Source organism: Salvelinus alpinus, chromosome 16 (assembly GCF_045679555.1).
Source record: "Salvelinus alpinus chromosome 16, SLU_Salpinus.1, whole genome shotgun sequence".
In the NCBI taxonomy this organism is placed as follows: domain Eukaryota; kingdom Metazoa; phylum Chordata; class Actinopteri; order Salmoniformes; family Salmonidae; genus Salvelinus; species Salvelinus alpinus.
In genome coordinates, this window is record NC_092101.1 from 47,953,078 (window position 1) to 47,976,410 (window position 23,333).

A 23,333-nucleotide genomic window follows, 5' to 3' on the forward strand; every position below is an offset into this window, starting at 1 on the left:
CATTGTAAACGTTGGCTATAGCAGGAGGCAGACAGCCAGTCTAATTATTGAGATGTAATCATCATTGTAAACGTTGACTATAGCAGGAGGCAGACAGCCAGTCTAATTATTGAGATGTAATCATCATTGTAAACATTGACTATAGCAGGAGGCAGACAGCCAGTCTAATTATTGAGATGTAATCATCATTGTAAACGTTGACTATAGCAGGAGGCAGACAGCCAGTCTAATTATTGAGATGTAATCATCATTGTAAACGTTGACTATAGCAGGAGGCAGACAGCCAGTCTAATTATTGAGATGTAATCATCATTGTAAACGTTGGCTATAGCAGGAGGCAGACAGCCAGTCTAATTACAGATGTAATCATCATTGTAAACGTTGGCTATAGCAGGAGGCAGACAGCCAGTCTAATTATTGAGATGTAATCATCATTGTAAACGTTGACTATAGCAGGAGGCAGACAGCCAGTCTAATTATTGAGATGTAATCATCATTGTGAATGTTGACTATAGCAGGAGGCAGACAGCCAGTCTAATTATTGAGATGTAATCATCATTGTAAACGTTGGCTATAGCAGGAGGCAGACAGCCAGTCTAATTATTGAAATGTAATCATCATTGTAAAGAGAGAAACGTGAAGGGAGGGGGGGGTAAAGAGAGACACGTGAAGGGAGGGGGGGGTAAAGAGAGACACGTGAAGGGAGGGGGGGGGTAAAACAGAGACACGTGAAGGGAGGGGGGGGGTAAAGAGAGACACGTGAAGGGAGGGGGGGGATAAAGAGACACGTGAAGGGAGGGGGGGAGTAAAGAGAGACACGTGAAGGGAGGGGGGGAGTAAAGAGAGACGCGTGAAGGGAGGGGGGGAGTAAAGAGAGACACGTGAAGGGAGGGGGGGAGTAGAGAGAGAAACGTGAAGGGAGGGGGGAGTAAAGAGAGACACGTAAAGGGAGGGGGGGGAGTAAAGAGAGACACGTGAAGGGAGGGGGGGAGTAAAGAGAGACACGTGAAGGGAGGGGGGGAGTAAAGAGAGACACGTGAAGGGAGGGGGGGAGTAAAGAGAGACACGTGAAGGGAGGGGGGGAGTAAAGAGAGACACGTGAAGGGAGGGGGGGAGTAAAGAGAGACACGTGAAGGGAGGGGGGGAGTAAAGAGAGACACGTGAAGGGAGGGGGGGAGTAAAGAGAGACACGTGAAGGGAGGGGGGGAGTAAAGAGAGACACGTGAAGGGAGGGGGGGAGTAAAGAGAGACACGTGAAGGGAGGGGGGGAGTAAAGAGTGACACGTGAAGGGAGGGGGGGAGTAAAGAGAGACACGTGAAGGGAGGGGGGGAGTAAAGAGAGACACGTGAAGGGAGGGGGGGAGTAAAGAGAGACACGTGAAGGGAGGGGGGGAGTAAAGAGAGACACGTGAAGGGAGGCGGGGAGTAAAGAGAGACACGTGAAGGGAGGGGGGGAGTAAAGAGAGACACGTGAAGGGAGGGGGGGAGTAAAGAGAGACACGTGAAGGGAGGGGGGGAGTAAAGAGAGACACGTGAAGAGAGGGGGTGAGTAAAGAGAGAAACGTGAAGGGAGGGGGGGAGTAAAGAGAGAAACGTGAAGGGAGGGGGGAGTAAAGAGAGAAACGTGAAGGGAGGGGGGAGTAAAGAGAGAAACGTGAAGGGAGGGGGGAGTAAAGAGAGACACGTGAAGGGAGGGGGGGAGTAAAGAGAGACACGTGAAGGGAGGGGGGGAGTAAAGAGAGAAACGTGAAGGGAGGGGGGGAGTAGAGAGAGAAACGTGAAGGGAGGGGGGGAGTAGAGAGAGAAACGTGAAGGGAGGGGGGAGTAGAGAGAGAAACGTGAAGGGAGGGGGGGAGTAAAGAGAGAAACGTGAAGGGAGGGGGGGAGTAAAGAGAGAAACGTGAAGGGGGGAGTAGAGAGAGAAACGTGAAGGGAGGGGGGGAGTAGAGAGAGAAACGTGAAGGGAGGGGGGGGAGTAAAGAGAGAAACGTGAAGGGAAGGGGGGAGTAGAGAGAGAAACGTGAAGGGAAGGGGGGAGTAGAGAGAGAAACGTGAAGGGAAGGGGGGAGTAGAGAGAGAAACGTGAAGGGAAGGGGGGAGTAAAGAGAGAAACGTGAAGGGAGGGGGGGGAGTAAAGAGAGAAACGTGAAGGGAAGGGGGGAGTAGAGAGAGAAACGTGAAGGGAAGGGGGGAGTAGAGAGAGAAACGTGAAGGGAGGGGGGTGAGCAGCAGCTACATAGAAAACATTTTGTGTGTAAAATAACATGTGCAGAACTTGCTCTGGATCCTTAGCATTGAGAAAGAGGTTTAGAGGGGGGGGGGCACGGCCTTTTGTTTGTGCAGAAATAATCATGATGCTCATACTAACGTGGTGCCTTTCTCCTAGCACTGTGACATTTAATCACCTGCACGCAGAGCTGGAACGAAGACAACCCGGAAGGCTACTAAAAATCAAATGGAAGGACGCTGCCATTTCCACTGAGTCCCACCTGCTCCTGACGGTGCTGTGACTGCAGCTTGTGGAAGCTGGCCAGCTCCTCCCTCTGCAGGGCCAACGTCCTCTGTTTCTCCTGCTCCAGGAGAACGTTGCCGCGATGACGCCCAGGGAAGGAGGCGCGCTCAGTGAGGGAGGCGCGTTGCAGCTCGATGTGGCTGTCCTGCTTGGCGATGATGGCCTGAAGGGAGGGGAGACAGGAGGGGAGCACGGGGACGAAGGGAGGGGAGATGTGGGTCAACTTCTTGAAAGCACAAGGCTTGTGGTCACAGACCATAACCAAACAAAACGCGAGTCTAGCAGTCTCCATGTGATGTCATTTTAACATTTGTGTTCACATGCAAACAGACTGGTTTTTGGGGTCTGGCCCTGGTAAGAAGACTGCAGTCCTGTTGACTGTTTATGGCCCAGTCACACAGACAGGACAGGACTGGACAGAACAGAACTGGACAGAACAGGACTGGACAGAACAGGACAGAACTGGACAGAACAGGACTGGACAGAACAGGACTGGACAAGACAGGACATGACTGGACAGGACTCGACATGACTGGACAGGACATGACTGGACAGGACTGGACAAGACAGGACATGACTGGACAGGACTCGACATGACTGGACAGGACATGACATGACTGGACAGGACATGACTGGACAGGACTGGACAAGACAGGACATGACTGGACAGGACTGGACAAGACAGGACAGGACAGGAGGAGAGCTACATGTCACGTGGAGTATGTTGAGAGGGTGTTGAGAGGGTATCTAGGGAAACGTGAGTGTCTCGTTTACCTGCAGGCTGTAGAGTCTCTGGGACAGCATCAGCACCCGGTCAAAGAACTGGTTGAGACAGGAACGTTAGGAAAGAGAAGGACAGACAAACTGTAGGTTAGCGCCATAGATACACGACCGTTTTATACCGCTGGTTTGGACACTCTGGGCACACCTTATAGAGGCCATAATAACACATAAGATTTGAAAAAGCTTAACAGAGGTTACAAGACCAACTGAAATGAGCATATCTCCTACCTCAGCCTCGGGGAAGGTGTTGGACCAGATGGGGTTCCAGGTGGCTGGAGAGGCCTCTTCCTCCTCATCATCATCAGCCTGTACATCACACATTATACACACACATAACCCCCATTACACACCACCATTACACACACACACACACACACACACCATTACACACTGTTGTGTAGGGTGTGTGTTTGTATATTTGACCCACCTGTGGTTGCTCCAGGGTCTGACTAGCCCGGATCTTCGTAAGCTGGGGGTCAGAGCAGCCTTTCTGGGTCCCGTCTCTGGCCATGCCCCCTCCACTGTGCTTCTTCTTCTTCACAATGCCTTGTAACACAAACACAGAGTCAAACGCCTTCTAGATCATAATATATGATTCTATGGACAGAGATGAGATCAGCATTCGTACTCCAAGATGCTTTGTGGATACGGGGCTCAGAGCAGGCAGGCGCAGTCGACTCACTCTTGTTGAGGATGATGGGCCTGCTGTCATAGCCCCCGAAGGTGTCTGCTCTCCTGGGCAGAGCCCCGGACCCTGAACCCTCCTCTAGACGTGAAGCTGGCTCTCTCACACCAGACAGCAACAGGTTCTGAAGACTCTCCACTATGGAGGGGGAGGCGGGAGGGGGGAGGAGAGAGAGAGATTAACAACGTTTCAAGGCTGTCTTTATGATAGGACAAGATTAGCGAGGAGCCGACCCTCCTACGGTAACAGACGGGTGCAGCGAGGAGCCGACCCTCCTACGGTAACAGACGGGTGCAGCGAGGAGCCGACCCTCCTACGGTAACAGATGGGTGCAGCGAGGAGCCGACCCTCCTACGGTAACAGACGGGTGCAGCGAGGAGCCGACCCTCCTACGGTAACAGACGGGTGCAGCGAGGAGCCGACCCTCCTACGGTAACAGACGGGTGCAGCGAGGAGCCGACCCTCCTACGGTAACAGACGGGTGCAGCGAGGAGCCGACCCTCCTACGGTAACAGATGGGTGCAGCGAGGAGCCGACCCTCCTACGGTAACAGACGGGTGTAGCGAGGAGCCGACCCTCCTACGGTAACAGACGGGTGCAGCGAGGAGCCGACCCTCCTACGGTAACAGACGGGTGTAGCGAGGAGCCGACCCTCCTACGGTAACAGACGGGTGCAGCGAGGAGCCGACCCTCCTACGGTAACAGATGGGTGTAGCGAGGAGCCGACCCTCCTACGGTAACAGACGGGTGTAGCGAGGAGCCGACCCTCCTACGGTAACAGACGGGTGTAGCGAGGAGCCGACCCTCCTACGGTAACAGACGGGTGTAGTGAGGAGCCGACCCTCCTACGGTAACAGATCTAACACATCTGATTAAACTAATCCAGGTACTGTTCAGTTTATATATATATATATATAAATAACCACTTGGCACTGTTATTAGAAAGCACAGCATTGATTTTCACTGATACAGAGACGATACACAACTTAAAAACATCTGGTGCCACAGAAATGTTATCTCCACAGATAAATTAGACTGCATTAAGTGATTTAAATATTTAGATGGCTCACAACTTCCTCCAACTGAATAAAGACAGAGTTACTTATTGTTTGAGTCTGGCAGCACATTTTAATTCACGGGAAATAAAGATAAGACACCAGGTTAAAAAACCTGTGTGTCATTTTAGATTCTGAACTAAATTTCAAATCACACATTAGGAATGTGACCAAAATAGCTTTTACCACCTGAGGAACATTGCAAAGGTGCGGCCATTTCTCTCTCAGGCTGAGACAGAGAGACTCATCCATGCTTTTATTACTAGCAGGCTTGACTACTGTAATGCTCTCCTGTCTGGTCTACCCAAGAAAGACATTGGTCAACTGCAAATTGGTCAACTGCAAAACATACATAATACTGCAGCACAGATACAGACCAAGACAAGACAGAAAGCACATATTACACTGGTTTTAAAGTCTCAACACTGGCTGCCTGTGAGTTTTAGAATACATTTTAATATTCTTCTATTGGTTTTTAAATCAATCCATGATTGTGCACCCCAATACATGTCAGACGTGCTTTAAGTTATGTACCCAGTAGGTCCCTCAGGTCCTCTGGCCTTTTAACTCTCCCAAAGCCTAGGGACCAGGAGGCATGGAGAGACAACCTTTTAACTCTCCCAAAGCCTAGGGACCAGGAGGCATGGAGAGACAGCCTTTTAACTATCCCAAAGCCCAGGACCAAGAGGCATGGAGAGACAGCCTTATAACTATCCCAAAGCCTAGGACCAAGAGGCATGGAGAGACAGCCTTATAACTATCCCAAAGCCTAGGACCAAGAGGCATGGAGAGACAGCCTTATAACTATCCCAAAGCCTAGGACCAAGAGGCATGGAGAGACAGCCTTTTAACTATCCCAAAGCCCAGGACCAAGAGGCATGGAGAGACAGCCTTTTAACTATCCCAAAGCCTAGGACCAAGAGGCATGGAGAGACAGCCTTTTAACTATCCCAAAGCCCAGGACCAAGAGGCATGGAGAGACAGCCTTTTAACTATCCCAAAGCCTAGGACAAAGAGGCATGGAGAGACAGCCTTGTAACTATCCCAAAGCCCAGGACCAAGAGGCATGGAGAGACAGCCTTGTAACTATCCCAAAGCCTAGGACCAAGAGACATGGAGAGACAGCCTTATAACTAACCCAAAGCCTAGTACCAAGAGGCATGGAGACAGCCTTTTAACTATCCCAAAGCCTATGACCAAGAGGCATGGAGAGACAGCCTTTTAACTATCCCAAAGCCTAGGACCAAGAGGCATGGAGAGACAGCCTTTAGTTACTATGACACCAGCCTCTGGAATAACCTGCCAGAGGGGAGCCGAAACTGTGGACGTACGGGATCGGGCAGAATTGATACAACATTTTGAACAGTAATGTATTGTTGTCTCTACCTTCTTGCCCTTTGTGCTGTTGTCTGTGCCCAACAATGTTTGTACCCTGTTTTGTGCTGCTACCATGTTGTTGTTTGTCCTATATTTTTATTTAATTTATTTTTAATCCCAGCCCCCGTCCCAGCAGGAGGCCTTTTGGTAGGCCGCCATTGTAAATAAGAATTTGTTCTTAACTGACTTACCTATAGTTAAATAAAGGTTCAATACAATTGAAAAAAGATATAATATTCATTGGATCAGTCTAAAACTTTCCACATACACTGCTGGACCCTAGTGGCCAACATTTAAATTGCACCTAGACTCCTAAGTGATATGGCCTTTCTCTTGCATTTCAAAGATGGAACAGAAGAAATAGAAAACGCATGTTTTTCTCTTCATATTATATTTTACCAGATCTAATTTGTATATTCTCCTACATTAATTTCACATTTCCACAAACGTCAAAGTGTTTCCTTTCAAATGGTACCAAGAATTTGCATATCCTTGCTTCAGGTCCTGAGCTACAGCCAGTTAGATTTGGGTGTCATTTTAGGCGATATGTCCCTACCAGCCTAGTGTGTCGGATTCGCTTCACCATTTATTTATTTGTAGGCTATAGCCTTTAAATAATATAGCCTAAATAATTACATTTTCTTTCTTAAGCTCCCTGTCTGGCACCTGACAGGTGTTTTTCCTTTTTTTTCTTCTTCGATGTTTTATCAATATTACATTTATATAAGTATTCAGACCCTTTACTCAGTACTTTGCTGAAGATCCTTTGGCAGCAATTACAGCCTCAAGTCTTCTTGGGTATGACGCTACAAGCTTGGGACACCTGTATTTGGGGAGACATTCAGAGACTTGTCCTGAAGCCACTCCTGCATTTAATGTTTTTATTTCACCTTTATTTAACGAGGCAAGTCAGTTAAGAACAAATTCTTATTTACAATGACGGCCTACCAAAAGGCAAACGGGTTCCTGCGGGCTGGGATTAAAACATTTAAATTAAATAAATAAATATAGGACAAAACACACATCACAACAAGAGAGACACCACAACACTACCTAAAGAGAGACCTAAGACAACAAAATAGCAAGGCAGCAACACATGACAACACAGCATGGCAGCAACACATGACAACACAGCATGGCAGCAACACATGACAACACAGCATGGCAGCAACACAACATGACAACAACATGGCAGCAACACAACATGGCAGCAGCACAACATGGTAGCAGTACAAAACAGGGTACAAACATTGTTGGCCACAGACAACAGCACAAAGGGCAAGAAGGTAGAGACAACAATACATCACACAAAACAGCCACAACTGTCAGTAAGAGTGTCCATGATTGAGTCTTTGAATGAAGAGATTGATATTAAACTGTCCAGTTTGAGTGTTTGTTGCAGCTCGTTCCAGTCGCTAACTGCAGCGAACTGGAAAGACGCGCTGTTTAATATGAAACGCTGCCTATTTGAAATGAGCTTCCTTTACATGTTTACTCAAATACTTTCATTCAAATCATATGTTTTTCCTTTCAATACCATATGACACAGTGTGTGTGTGTTACCTTGTGTAAGTGTAAGTGTGTGTGTGTGTGGTACCTTGTGTTTGTGTAAGTGCGTATGTGCGTGTGTGTGTGTGTTGTACCATCAGTGATGGTCCCCTTGAGCAGTGTCTCCCCCAGGTGGAGGTCTGAGGCGTCACCTCGCAGCATTAGGCGGGAGCGAAAGGTCGTATCCTCGTGACCAGACACCAGACACATGTCTGAAAACAGCTGCAGCTTCTCTGTCAGAAACGTCACGATCTGGGCGTCCTTCTGGCTCAGACACTCTGGGAGAGGAGAACGGAGACAGAACTAATGAAGAGTTCATTACATTAAATACCAGGAACAGAAACATTGAAGGTGAATGTTGACTGGTACGTGACCGCCACCTAGCGGTCCAGCATCAACATGACACTGTTACAAAGACGAGGCCATTGGTCCTGTCGTCGTAAGTTACCTTGGAACTCGTTGAATCTGGCGGCTCGAGCCTCCTCCTGCTCACTGAAGAGTCTCTCCTCAGTGTGTGGACAACTAGAGAGAGAGCGAGAGGTGAGTTAGAGAGGTGAGTTAGCTAGGTGAGTTAGCTAGGACTCAAAGCCTTGGGTTTAGATACAAAGCAGTCTCAACTCCAGTCCTGGGGACCAACTGTGTATCCAGGTTCTCTTTTTATCTACTTAGTCCCATTGAGGAGCAGTATTAAACCACCTGATGTTTTACAATTTGTTCTGCTGGAGTGAAAGATGGTTGTTAAGCATGGCGCCACACTGTTTCCTCACAGGCTGTATGGTGCTGCTGGGAGTGGAAGACCCAGACCTCCAATTCATTAGAAAAGATTACTCCCTCACACAAGACGAACTCTGCCAGAGTTGTTGAGTCTGTGACCAGGTACAAGACATCCCATGTCTCGTAAAAGGTCATGAAAATGAAAAATGAGAAGGAAATGTCGACATTAAAACGACACAGGTTAGGCAGAGTAATGCGTTTTAATGAGCTGGGCCACGTACCCATAAAAGCATTTCAGAGTATGTGTGCTGATCTAGGATCAGTTGATTTTACGATCTTAATAAATAAGATAAATGGACAGATCGGCACTCCTACTTTGAGGGGCTTTGTGGATACGGGCCCTGGAGTGAAACGCAGGATACACAAAATGGCTCCTCAGTGCTGCATCAACACCTGTAAATGAGCTGTATGGCAGAGAGGTGGTGGTGTATGGCAGAGAGGTGGTGGTGTATGGCAGAGAGGTGGTGGTGTATGGCAGAGAGGTGGTGGTGTATGGCCCAGAGGTGGTGGTGTATGGCCCAGAGGTGGTGGTGTATGGCCCAGAGGTGGTGGTGTATGGCCCAGAGGTGGTGGTGTATGGCCCAGAGGTGGTGGTGTATGGCCCAGAGGTGGTGGTGTATGGCCCAGAGGTGGTGGTGTATGGCCCAGAGGTGGTGGTGTATGGCAGAGAGGTGTATAGACGGGCAGGACTACCTTTTCACCTGTGCCGACCCAAACCAAACTGTGCCGACCCAAACCAAACTGAGCCGACCCAAACCAAACTGAGCCGACTCTGATAAGTTATTTTCCGCACGGTTCCAATAAAATGTGGTGGCTGTAACCAGTCCAGCTCAGTAACCAGTAACCAGTCCAGCTCAGTAACCAGTCCAGCTCAGTAACCAGTAACCAGTCCAGCTCAGTAACCAGTCCAGTCCAGCTCAGTAACCAGTCCAGCTCAGTAACCAGTAACCAGTCCAGCTCAGTAACCAGTAACCAGTCCAGCTCAGTAACCAGTAACCAGTCCAGCTCAGTAACCAGTAACCAGTCCAGCTCAGTAACCAGTAACCAGTCCAGCTCAGTAACCAGTCCAGCTCAGTAACCAGTAACCAGTCCAGCTCAGTAACCAGTAACCAGTCCAGCTCAGCAACCAGTCCAGCTCAGTAACCAGTAACCAGTCCAGCTCAGTAACCAGTCCAGCCCAGTAACCAGTCCAGCCCAGTAACCAGTAACCAGTCCAGCTCAGTAACCAGTAACCAGTCCAGCTCAGTAACCAGTAACCAGTCCAGCTCAGTAACCAGTCCAGCTCAGTAACCAGTCCAGCTCAGTAACCAGTAACCAGTCCAGCTCAGTAACCAGTAACCAGTCCAGCTCAGTAACCAGTAACCAGTCCAGCTCAGTAACCAGTCCAGCTCAGTAACCAGTCCAGCTCAGTAACCAGTCCAGCTCAGTAACCAGTCCAGCTCAGTAACCAGTCCAGCTCAGTAACCAGTCCAGCTCAGTAACCAGTAACCAGTCCAGCTCAGTAACCAGTCCAGCTCAGTAACCAGTCCAGCTCAGTAACCAGTCCAGCTCAGTAACCAGTCCAGCTCAGTAACCAGTAACCAGTCCAGCTCAGTAACCAGTCCAGCTCAGTAACCAGTCCAGCTCAGTAACCAGTAACCAGTCCAGCTCAGTAACCAGTAACCAGTCCAGCTCAGTAACCAGTCCAGCTCAGTAACCAGTAACCAGTCCAGCTCAGTAACCAGTAACCAGTCCAGCTCAGTAACCAGTAACCAGTCCAGCTCAGTAACCAGTAACCAGTCCAGCTCAGTAACCAGTAACCAGTCCAGCTCAGTAACCAGTAACCAGTCCAGCTCAGTAACCAGTAACCAGTCCAGCTCAGTAACCAGTCCAGCTCAGTAACCAGTAACCAGTCCAGCTCAGTAACCAGTCCAGCCCAGTAACCAGTCCAGCTCAGTAACCAGTCCAGCTCAGTAACCAGTAACCAGTCCAGCTCAGTAACCAGTCCAGCTCAGTCACCAGTAACCAGTCCAGCTCAGTCACCAGTAACCAGTCCAGCTCAGTCACCAGTAACCAGTCCAGCTCAGTAACCAGTAACCAGTCCAGCTCAGTAACCAGTAACCAGTCCAGCTCAGTAACCAGTCCAGCTCAGTAACCAGTAACCAGTCCAGCTCAGTAACCAGTCCAGCTCAGTAACCAGTCCAGCTCAGTAACCAGTCCAGCTCAGTAACCAGTAACCAGTCCAGCTCAGTAACCAGTCCAGCTCAGTAACCAGTCCAGCTCAGTAACCAGTAACCAGTCCAGCTCAGTAACCAGTCCAGCTCAGTAACCAGTCCAGCTCAGTAACCAGTAACCAGTCCAGCTCAGTAACCAGTCCAGCCCAGTAACCAGTAACCAGTAACCAGTCCAGCCCAGTAACCAGTAACCAGTCCAGCTCAGTAACCAGTCCAGCTCAGTAACCAGTAACCAGTCCAGCTCAGTAACCAGTAACCAGTCCAGCTCAGTAACCAGTCCAGCTCAGTAACCAGTCCAGCTCAGTAACCAGTAACCAGTCCAGCTCAGTAACCAGTAACCAGTCCAGCTCAGTAACCAGTCCAGCTCAGTAACCAGTCCAGCTCAGTAACCAGTCCAGCTCAGTAACCAGTCCAGCTCAGTAACCAGTAACCAGTCCAGCTCAGTAACCAGTCCAGCTCAGTAACCAGTCCAGCTCAGTAACCAGTAACCAGTCCAGCTCAGTAACCAGTAACCAGTCCAGCTCAGTAACCAGTCCAGCTCAGTAACCAGTAACCAGTCCAGCTCAGTAACCAGTAACCAGTCCAGCTCAGTAACCAGTAACCAGTCCAGCTCAGTAACCAGTAACCAGTCCAGCTCAGTAACCAGTAACCAGTCCAGCTCAGTAACCAGTAACCAGTCCAGCTCAGTAACCAGTAACCAGTCCAGCTCAGTAACCAGTAACCAGTCCAGCTCAGTAACCAGTAACCAGTCCAGCTCAGTAACCAGTAACCAGTCCAGCTCAGTAACCAGTCCAGCTGAGTAACCAGTAACCAGTCCAGCTCAGTAACCAGTAACCAGTCCAGCTCAGTAACCAGTCCAGCTGAGTAACCAGTAACCAGTCCAGCTCAGTAACCAGTAACCAGTCCAGCTCAGTAACCAGTCCAGCTCAGTAACCAGTAACCAGTCCAGCTCAGTAACCAGTAACCAGTCCAGCTCAGTAACCAGTAACCAGTCCAGCTCAGTAACCAGTAACCAGTCCAGCTCAGTAACCAGTCCAGCTCAGTAACCAGTCCAGCTCAGTAACCAGTAACCAGTCCAGCTCAGTAACCAGTCCAGCTCAGTAACCAGTAACCAGTCCAGCTCAGTAACCAGTCCAGCTCAGTAACCAGTCCAGCTCAGTAACCAGTCCAGCTCAGTAACCAGTAACCAGTCCAGCTCAGTAACCAGTAACCAGTCCAGCTCAGTAACCAGTCCAGCTCAGTAACCAGTCCAGCTCAGTAACCAGTAACCAGTCCAGCTCAGTAACCAGTAACCAGTCCAGCTCAGTAACCAGTCCAGCTCAGTAACCAGTCCAGCTCAGTAACCAGTAACCAGTCCAGCTCAGTAACCAGTAACCAGTCCAGCTCAGTAACCAGTAACCAGTCCAGCTCAGTAACCAGTCCAGCTCAGTAACCAGTAACCAGTCCAGCTCAGTAACCAGTCCAGCTCAGTAACCAGTAACCAGTCCAGCTCAGTAACCAGTCCAGCTCAGTAACCAGTCCAGCTCAGTAACCAGTAACCAGTCCAGCTCAGTAACCAGTCCAGCTCAGTAACCAGTAACCAGTCCAGCTCAGTCACCAGTAACCAGTCCAGCTCAGTCACCAGTAACCAGTCCAGCTCAGTAACCAGTAACCAGTCCAGCTCAGTAACCAGTAACCAGTCCAGCTCAGTAACCAGTCCAGCTCAGTAACCAGTAACCAGTCCAGCTCAGTAACCAGTCCAGCTCAGTAACCAGTCCAGCTCAGTAACCAGTCCAGCTCAGTAACCAGTCCAGCTCAGTAACCAGTCCAGCTCAGTAACCAGTCCAGCTCAGTAACCAGTAACCAGTCCAGCTCAGTAACCAGTCCAGCTCAGTAACCAGTAACCAGTCCAGCTCAGTAACCAGTCCAGCTCAGTAACCAGTCCAGCTCAGTAACCAGTAACCAGTCCAGCTCAGTAACCAGTCCAGCTCAGTAACCAGTAACCAGTCCAGCTCAGTAACCAGTCCAGCTCAGTAACCAGTCCAGCTCAGTAACCAGTCCAGCTCAGTAACCAGTAACCAGTCCAGCTCAGTAACCAGTCCAGCTCAGTAACCAGTCCAGCTCAGTAACCAGTAACCAGTCCAGCTCAGTAACCAGTAACCAGTCCAGCTCAGTAACCAGTCCAGCTCAGTAACCAGTCCAGCTCAGTAACCAGTAACCAGTCCAGCTCAGTAACCAGTAACCAGTCCAGCTCAGTAACCAGTCCAGCTCAGTAACCAGTCCAGCTCAGTAACCAGTAACCAGTCCAGCTCAGTAACCAGTAACCAGTCCAGCTCAGTAACCAGTAACCAGTCCAGCTCAGTAACCAGTAACCAGTCCAGCTCAGTAACCAGTAACCAGTCCAGCTCAGTAACCAGTCCAGCTCAGTAACCAGTAACCAGTCCAGCTCAGTAACCAGTAACCAGTCCAGCTCAGTAACCAGTCCAGCTCAGTAACCAGTAACCAGTCCAGCTCAGTAACCAGTAACCAGTCCAGCTCAGTAACCAGTAACCAGTCCAGCTCAGTAACCAGTCCAGCTCAGTAACCAGTAACCAGTCCAGCTCAGTAACCAGTAACCAGTCCAGCTCAGTAACCAGTAACCAGTCCAGCTCAGTAACCAGTAACCAGTCCAGCTCAGTAACCAGTCCAGCTCAGTAACCAGTAACCAGTCCAGCTCAGTAACCAGTCCAGCTCAGTAACCAGTAACCAGTCCAGCTGAGTAACCAGTAACCAGTCCAGCTGAGTAACCAGTAACCAGTCCAGCTCAGTAACCAGTAACCAGTCCAGCTCAGTAACCAGTCCAGCTCAGCAACCAGTCCAGCTCAGTAACCAGTAACCAGTCCAGCTCAGTAACCAGTAACCAGTCCAGCTCAGTAACCAGTAACCAGTCCAGCTCAGTAACCAGTAACCAGTCCAGCTCAGTAACCAGTAACCAGTCCAGCTCAGTAACCAGTCCAGCTGAGTAACCAGTAACCAGTCCAGCTCAGTAACCAGTAACCAGTCCAGCTCAGTAACCAGTCCAGCTCAGTAACCAGTCCAGCTCAGTAACCAGTAACCAGTCCAGCTCAGTAACCAGTCCAGCTCAGTAACCAGTAACCAGTCCAGCTCAGTAACCAGTAACCAGTCCAGCTCAGTAACCAGTCCAGCTCAGTAACCAGTAACCAGTCCAGCTCAGTAACCAGTCCAGCTCAGTAACCAGTAACCAGTCCAGCTCAGTAACCAGTCCAGCTCAGTAACCAGTCCAGCTCAGTAACCAGTCCAGCTCAGTAACCAGTAACCAGTCCAGCTCAGTAACCAGTAACCAGTCCAGCTCAGTAACCAGTAACCAGTCCAGCTCAGTAACCAGTAACCAGTCCAGCTCAGTAACCAGTAACCAGTCCAGCTCAGTAACCAGTCCAGCTCAGTAACCAGTAACCAGTCCAGCTCAGTAACCAGTAAAGCTCAGTAACCAGTCCAGCTCAGTAACCAGTAACCAGTCCAGCTCAGTAACCAGTAACCAGTCCAGCTCAGTAACCAGTCCAGCTCAGTAACCAGTAACCAGTCCAGCTCAGTAACCAGTAAAGCTCAGTAACCAGTAACCAGTCCATGATATCATCATGATATCCAGCTCAGTAACCAGTAACCAGTCCATGATATCATCATATCATATCATCATGATATCCAGCTCAGTACAGCTCGGTTTGGTTTGGCTCAGCGGAGAGAAAGCGTGGACGAGGAAGAGGGGAGGAGATAGGGCTGGGCGATATATAGAATATATATATAGAATCCCCCGCACACCAAGCCCCTCCCCCCACACACATTAAACGTTTCTTTCATTTTTGGTTCTATATCAGGGATGCCCAACCCTCTTCCTGGAGATATACCGTCCTGTGGGTTTTCAGTCCAACCCTCTTCCTGGAGATATACCGTCCTGTGGGTTTTCAGTCCAACCCTCTTCCTGGAGATATACCGTCCTGTGGGTTTTCAGTCCAACCCTCTTCCTGGAGATATACCGTCCTGTGGGTTTTCAGTCCAACCCTCTTCCTGGAGATATACCGTCCTGTGGGTTTTCAGTCCAACCCTCTTCCTGGAGATATACCGTCCTGTGGGTTTTCAGTCCAACCCTCTTCCTGGAGATATACCGTCCTGTGGGTTTTCAGTCCAACCCTCTTCCTGGAGATATACCGTCCTGTGGGTTTTCAGTCCAACCTTCTGTGGGTTTTCAGTCAAACCTTCTTCCTGGAGATATACCGTCCTGTGGGTTTTCAGTCCAACCCTCTTCCTGGAGATCTACCGTCCTGTGGGTTTTCAGTCCAACCCTCTTCCTGGAGATATACCGTCCTGTGGGTTTTCAGTCCAACCCTCTTCCTGGAGATCTACCGTCCTGTGGGTTTTCAGTCCAACCCTCTTCCTGGAAATATACCGTCCTGTGGGTTTTCAGTCCAACCCTAATTTAACACACCTGATTCTACTTATTAGCTGCTCAACAAGACCTGAACTAACTTAAATCAGATATGCTAAATTAGGGTTGGACCGAAAACCTACAGGACGGTAAATCTCCGTGAACAGGGTTGGGCAGCCCTGATCTAGGTAACAGGCCATAATTGATGTTAGCCTATAGGCCTGGCATATTCCCATGTTCAAGGAGCTTGCTGTTTTGATTGGGTTATTTTGCATAAAAACCTTTAGGTCTACTTATAGAAGATAAACTCTGCATGTCTTCCTAACCTGGCCAAACCGGTGTTTAGCATCCCCAGTGGCTCTGCAAGTGAGAGGAGAGGATATTCTCTCCTGCTGTCCTGCTCTCCAGGAACCATCACATGAGCCTGAAGCCACAGGCTACCCAAACTCACGTTTCTAGAATTGAATTCAAAGGCACTAAGTAATTTTTTGTATTTATTTGTATTTACTTCTAAGTAAGTCAAAGCCTATATGCACAATTTTTAGACTATAATGATTTAATACAACAAAATGCTATTTAAATGCTGAGTACTTTATGTCCCTTCCAGCCTATTGTCGCAAATGCTTCACAATGTATTTCTTTGTAGACTATAGCCTTGAAAATAATTTGAATAATATTGCCTAAATAATTAATTTAGACTTAGACTCCCTGTCTGGCTCCTGACCTATTTACAGTGTTAATATGCTGTTTAATATGACATGTAACCTATTTACAGTGTTAATATGCTGTTTCATATGACATGTAACCTATTTACAGTGTTAATATGCTGTTTAATATGACATGTAACCTATTTACAGTGTTAATATGCTGTTTCATATGACATGTAACCTATTTACAGTTTTAATATGCTGTTTAATATGACATGTAACCTATTTACAGTGTTAATATGCTGTTTCATATGACATGTAACCTATTTACAGTTTTAATATGCTGTTTAATATGACATGTAACCTATTTGAAATGATAAGCACTTCTTAAAGTCACCTTTTCATGTTGTTTATTAAAATACTTTTCATTCAAATCATATGATTTGGTTTCAATACTTCAAAACCAAATGGTAGGTCCAGGTAGTCACAACAATAGATGGGCGTTGGTTAAATGGTAGGTCTAGGTAGTCACAACAATAGATGGGTGTTGGTTAAATGGTAGGTCCAGCTAGTCACAACAATAGATGGGTGTTGGTTAAATGGTAGGTCCAGCTAGTCACAACAATAGATGGGTGTTGGTTAAATGGTAGGTCTAGGTAGTCACAACAATAGATGGGTGTTGGTTAAATGGTAGGTCTAGGTAGTCACAACAATAGATGGGTGTTGGTTAAATGGTAGGTCCAGCTAGTCACAACAATAGATGGGTGTTGGTTAAATGGTAGGTCCAGCTAGTCACAACAATAGATGGGTGTTGGTTAAATGGTAGGTCCAGGTAGTCACAACAATAGATGGGTGTTGGTTAAATGGTAGGTCTAGGTAGTCACAACAATAGATGGGTGTTGGTTAAATGGTAGGTCCAGGTAGTCACAACAATAGATGGGTGTTGGTTAAATGGTAGGTCCAGGTAGTCACAACAATAGATGGGTGTTGGTTAAATGGTAGGTCCAGCTAGTCACAACAATAGATGGGTGTTGGTTAAATGGTAGGTCCAGGTAGTCACAACAATAGATGGGTGTTGGTTAAATGGTAGGTCCAGCTAGTCACAACAATTGTCATTTTAAATGAATGGAGAGAATTGAGAGGCCGTTTTTTATCTTCTTCCTGTGAGCGCGGAGAGGAGTCTTTCCAACCACTCTACTAACATGCTCTGGTGTGTGTGTGTGTGTGTATGTGTGTGTGTGTGTGTACCTCTCCACGGCCTGCCGGATGTGTGTCATCCAGGAGTTGCGCTCCTCCTTGGAGGCGGTGTGTATCTCGTACATCTCCGGCTCATTGGAGGAGGCGCAGATCAAGAACATGGCCCTCTCCTCGTGGGCCACCTCCCTCACTATCAACTTCTGGAGGGAGATCACTGAGGGCTTGTTGTCCTGTGGAGTGGGGAGTGAGACAAGGCAGCTAGCTACAAGTCACATTGAAAGAGAATAACACCGGAAAGCAAAATGGAGGAACTTTCATAGTTCTAGACAAGGGCTCGCCAACCCTGTACCTGGATGGCTACCCTCCTGTAGGTTAACACCAGGGTTCTCCAACCCTGTTCCTGGAGAACTACCCTCCTGTAGGTTAACACCAGGGTTCTCCAACCCTGTTCCTGGAGAGCTACCCTCCTGTAGGTTAACACCAGGGCTCGCCAACCCTGTACCTGGATGGCTACCCTCCTGTAGGTTTACACCAGGGTTCTCCAACCCTGTTCCTGGAGAGCTACCCTCCTGTAGGTTAACACCAGGGCTCGCCAACCCTGTACCTGGATGGCTACCCTCCTGTAGGTTTACACCAGGGCTCGCCAACCCTGTTCCTGGAGAACTACCCTCCTGTAGGTTTACACCAGGGCTCTCCAACCCTGTTCCTGGAGAACTACCCTCCTGTAGGTTTACACCAGGGATCTCCAACCCTGTTCCTGGAGAACTACCCTCCTGTAGGTTTACACCAGGGCTCTCCAACCCTGTTCCTGGAGAGCTACCCTCCTGTAGGTTTACACCAGGGCTCTCCAACCCTGTTCCTGGAGAGCTACCCTCCTGTAGGTTTACACCAGGGCTCTCCAACCCTGTTCCTGGAGAGCTACCCTCCTGTAGGTTTACACCAGGATGAGTAGTTCTCAAGGAACAAGGTTGGAGAGCCCTGATCTAAACAGATAAACAGAAGAAGCTGTGTCGAACTTTCTGTTGAGAGTTGTATGACAGATTTGTCAGTCATTCCAGAGTCGGAAACAAAGCTTAGTCGGAATTAACTGACATAAGAATTCCCGCCTCACCACTGTGGAGAAAACATATCTCTGGTCCTTCTCTTGGAGTAACAGCAGCACGTCTGACAGCAGCACAGCCACAATATCTGAAACGGGAGTTACATTCTTAGACCTGTCTGAGATCAACACAGACAGAAGAGAAAATAGAAGATAATTTCAGATTATTGGAGGCAGGGTTGGGGTCAATTTCATTTAAATTACAGTCAATTCAGAAAGTAAAACAAAATTCAAAATTTTCCCAATTGAAAAGCATTGAAGATAAATTGGAATTTCTGTGCACTTCCTGAATTGACTGGAGTTGAAATGAAATTGACCCCAACCCTGACCCGAGGGTCATCCTGTTACCTTTGAGTCTGCCGGAGGCGGCCTTGTGGTTGGCCGTCCCCTCGTGCAGCAGCCTGCGTCGCCCCTGGGCCAGGTCCTCTCTGTGGAACACACGGCCATCTTTGATCTTGCCGAGGGACTTGGGCTCCATCTTGTGGGCGATGTCTCGGAGGCGCGAGGCCTTCTCATGCAGGTTGACCAGGGCATCCACCTGGACGATGCAGTCTTTAATCAGACCCAGAGACCTGGTCAACTCCTCGTGTTCCTCCGTACCCACTGGAGGGAGAAAAAACCCAGACTGACTTCAAACAGACAGAATGTTACAGAGAAATGATATTTCTCTTAGCTCTTTGGGGTTTTAGGCTGGGTATCCGTAAGGCTCTTTGTGACGACTGCTGATGTAAAAAAGGGCTTTATAAAATACATTTGATTGATTAGTTAAAGGAGATATCATGTTGTTCTTTCTATTCCATTAGTCTAACAGAAAGTTGGACCTAAATCTCAAGAGTTATTAGACGGGAGAGGACCAAGTACAATAAATCCTCTGTCTACTGATGTCTGTACCTTCTGTATTCTGCACAATGCGTTCCACCAGCACAGGGTACTTGGTGATGCGTTGTGTCACCAGGAGAATACACTCTGTCACCCCTAATCTTCTCACAACGGACAAATTATTGACTTTCTGGAAGAAAAATAAGAAAAAAAGGGAGATGCATTATACACTGGTCATGGACCATCTAGTGCAATCACCAAATGTTTCTGGTTACACACAGGAGGCCACAATAGCTGGATGTGAAAACCTCACTTGTTCATAAATAACCCACTGTCATGAATGTTTCACATCCTCTTTAAAAAAAAAAAAAAGAGGCAATTACATACATTTTTGAACTTAATGCTATACTCATTGATTCTTGAAGAATATAACTTGCCTCATGAGCATAGAACAACTGGTGTACCCCATCAGAAACCAAAATATAAGCTTGTTTTACTAACATTGTAAATGTAAACAAACACTGTATAACCTCAAAAAAGGCATACAAATATAAAATGTTGATTTCATGTATGGTCAGTCCTTGCATCAATAGCTATGTCTATGAATTCAAGAGTGGTTACATTTCTCCAGGCTCACCCCTCCTTTGTATTTTTTCAAACTGCAGATAGCTCCTTTAAGTTAACAGATGGGTCTGCGATTTTTTGGTCAATATCTCAACTACAGTAATGGAACCAGTAACAACCAACCCGTATGAGGTTCTGGAACTTCTTGTTGTTGTGTAGTTGCTCCTTGTAGTAGTTGACAGCCTCGGTGTGGTGGCTGCAGAAATCACCATAGTTCTCCTTCAACCGGTCCCCTTTCTCACCTGAAAACTGGAGAGGAGACAGGGATGAGATCTGAGGAGACATATTCAGCTGATACAACTCTCAGTACCGTTACTGTAGATAGTCTGCTCTGATTACCTCCTTGATTACCTCCTCTCTCTGACAGGTTTAACCAAAGCAAAATATGATTTGAATATACAGTGTATATTATCCTTTTGAAAATATACAGTGCATTTGGAAAGTATTCAGACCTCTTGACCTTTTCCACGTTTTGTTACGTTACAGCCTTATTCTAAAATGGATTAAATAGTTTTCCCCCTCATCAATCTACACACAATACCCCAAATTGACAAAGCAAATCATGTTTTTCAGAAATTGCCCAAAAATGTTTTTAACCTCTATTTAACTAGGCAAGTCAGTTAAGAACAAATTCTTATTTTGAATGACGGCCGAGGAATAGTGAACGGCAGATTTTTACCTTGTCAGCTCCGGGATTCGATCTTGCAACCTTTCGGTTACTAGTCCAACACTTTAACCACTAGGCTACCCTGACACCCCATAAGTATTCAGACCCTTTACTTAGTTTTTTGTTGAAGCACCTTTGGCAGCGATTACAGCCTAGAGTCTTCTTGGGTATGACACTACAAGCTTGGCACATGTATTTGGGGAGTTTCTCCCCATTCTTCTCTGCAGATCCTCTCAAGCGCTGTCAGGTTGGATGGGGAGCGTCACTGCACAGCTATTTTCAAGTCTCTCCAGAGATGGTCGATCTCTCTGTACTTTCATCCGTTTATCTTTCCCTCGATCCTGACTAGTCACCCAGTCCCTGCCACTGAAAAACATCCCCACAGCATGACGCTGCCACCACCATGCTTCACCGTAGGGATGGTGCCAGGTTTCCTCCAGACGTGACGCTTGGCATTCAGGCAAAAGAGTTCAATCTTGGTTTCATCAGACCAGAGAATCTTGTTTCTCATGGCCTGATAGTCCTTTAGGGGCCTTTTGGCAAACTCCAAGCGGGCTGTCATGTGCCTTTTACTGAAGAGAGGCTTCTGTCTGGCCACTCTACCATAAAGACCTGATTGGTAGAGTGCTGCAGAGATGGTTGTCCTTACGGAAGGTTCTCCCATCTCCACAGAGGAACTTTAGCGCTCTGTCAGAGTGACCATCGGGTTCTTGGTCACCTCCCTGACCAAGGCCCTTCTCCCCCGATGGCTCAGTTTGGCCGGGCGGCCAGCTCTAAGAAGAATCTTGGTGGTTCCAAACTTCTTCCATTTTAGAATGTTGCGGTCCACTGTGTTCTTGGGGACCTTCAATGCTGCAGAATTGTTTTGATACCCTTCTCCAGATCTGTGCCTCGACACAATCCTGTCTCGGAGCTCTATGGACAATTCCTTCGACCTCGTGGCTTAGTTTTTGCTCTGACATGAACTATCAACTGCAGGACCTTATATAGACAGGTGTGTGTCTTTCCAAATCAAGTCCAATCAAGTTGTAGAAACATCTCAAGGATGATCAATGGAAGCAGGATGCACCTGAGCTCAATTTCGAGTCTCATAGCAAAGGGTCTGAATACTTATGTAAATAAGGTATTTCTGTATTTTATTTTTAATACATTTGCAAACATTTCTAAAAGCCTTTTTTCGCTTTCTCATCATGGGGTATTGTGTGTAGATTGATGAGGACAACATTTTATTTAATCCATTTTAGAATAATGCTGTAAGGTAACAAAGTCAAGGGGTCTGAATACTTTCCGTGGGGCACTGTACATGATCTTTTTGTATTATAAAGGGAAGAGGAATTCAGAGAGGAACACTGTTGACGTAACTGGGACACAGCGTCTGATTTGTGGCACTCAACCTGCCAAGTGAACCAAAACACAAGCCAATTCAGTCACTCTGTGAGAGTGAGGGTGAGAGAGTGACAGAAAGTGTGTGTGTGAATGACTGTGTGTGTGTTTGTGTGTGCGTGCATGCGTGTGCATGACTGTACGAATGTGTGTGGAGTGTGTTGTCTGTACCTGTGTGGTGAGGATGTCAGCGAGTCTCTGTATGTTGTAGTTCCTGTCGCTGCCGGGCTGCGTGGAGTCTCGGCGCCGCTCTTTTAGGCGGGACAGGAAGTTTGTGTGCAGCTCCAGCAGGCTCTCTAGGCGCGGGAACAGCTCGTCCATCTGGAGATGCTCCTTCAGCTCCCTCATGTACACACGCAGCATGATCTTCAGGGTCCGCACGTGGTGCATCTCTGTCTGCATCAGCTCTGTCGGGAGACGGACGGTTCAACATCTAGTTTGTCTTTAAAAAGGAATTTGCTTTTCAACCACTGGACCACCATTATTGACTGTAGGTGAATAATAAAACAATGGCAAGTCCAGACAAACAGAATAATGGTATGAGTTTCTACATATCTCTACTATAACTTAAACACATAAATGTAACTATATAAACACAATGAAAGCCTAAATAAAAAGACAAAATGTAACAGAAAATGTCTAAAAACATAAGAGATGGTGAAATGTACCATAGATAACGTCCTGTCTCTTGACCATCTCCTTGGTGTATTTCTTCAGGTACTGCTGGTCCACAGCCAGACTCCATGACTCCACCTATAATATAGAAGATAATAGATCATACAAACAATAATTAATAATAACAACATTATCCACAAATATATAATATTAACATACAGTTCCAGTCAAAAGTTTGGACACACCTACTCATTCAAGGGTTTTTCTTTATTTTTACTATTTTCTACATTGTAGAATAACAGGGAAAACATCAAAACTATGAAATAACACATATGGAATCATGTAGTAATCAACAAAAAGTGTTGAACAAATCAAAATATATTTTATATTTGAGATTCTTCAAAGTAGCCACCCTTTGCCTTGACAGCTTTGCACACTCCTGGCATTCTCTCAACCAGTTTCATGAGTAATGCTTTTCCAACAGTCTTGGAGTTCCCACATATGCTGAGCAGTTGTTGGCTGCTTTTCCTTCACTCTGCGGTCCAACTCTCCTTGGTCAAATAGCACTTACACAGCCTGGAAATGTGTTTGGGGTCATTGTCCTGTTGAAAAACAAATGATAGTCCCACTAAGCGCAAACCAGATGGGTTGGTATATCGCTGCAGAATGCTGTGGTAGCCATGTTGGTTAAGGGTGCCTTGAATTCTAAATAAATCACTGACAGTGTCTCCAGCAAAGCACCATCACAACACCTCCATGCTTCACGGTGGGAACCACATGCCGAGATCATCTGTTCACCTACTCTGCATCTCACAAAGACACAGCGGTTGGAGCCAAAAATCTCAAATTTGGACTCATCAGACCAAAGGACAGATTTTCACGGGTCTAATGTCCATTGCTCGTGTTTCTTGGCATAAGCAAGTCTCTTCTTCTTAT

At 47.4% G+C, this 23,333-nt stretch overlaps 1 protein-coding gene across 2 annotated transcripts in view; it reads right to left on the reverse strand.

Moving 5' to 3' along the window:
• The window catches only part of arhgef18b (rho/rac guanine nucleotide exchange factor (GEF) 18b), a 94,641-nt gene that overhangs the window by 26,755 nt on the left and 44,553 nt on the right, over positions 1-23,333 (reverse strand). For both annotated transcript variants that reach the window (XM_071346444.1, XM_071346443.1), the window contains 14 exons: positions 22,451-22,535; positions 21,954-22,189; positions 19,856-19,981; positions 19,181-19,298; positions 18,638-18,892; positions 18,302-18,378; positions 17,242-17,420; positions 8,409-8,482; positions 8,056-8,238; positions 3,978-4,118; positions 3,723-3,841; positions 3,524-3,601; positions 3,287-3,334; positions 2,490-2,675 (listed from right to left, as the gene is read on the reverse strand). In XM_071346444.1, the coding sequence (XP_071202545.1) occupies positions 2,490-2,675; positions 3,287-3,334; positions 3,524-3,601; positions 3,723-3,841; positions 3,978-4,118; positions 8,056-8,238; positions 8,409-8,482; positions 17,242-17,420; positions 18,302-18,378; positions 18,638-18,892; positions 19,181-19,298; positions 19,856-19,981; positions 21,954-22,189; positions 22,451-22,535 (1,905 nt within the window). The remainder of the gene's footprint in view (positions 1-2,489; positions 2,676-3,286; positions 3,335-3,523; positions 3,602-3,722; positions 3,842-3,977; positions 4,119-8,055; positions 8,239-8,408; positions 8,483-17,241; positions 17,421-18,301; positions 18,379-18,637; positions 18,893-19,180; positions 19,299-19,855; positions 19,982-21,953; positions 22,190-22,450; positions 22,536-23,333) is intronic.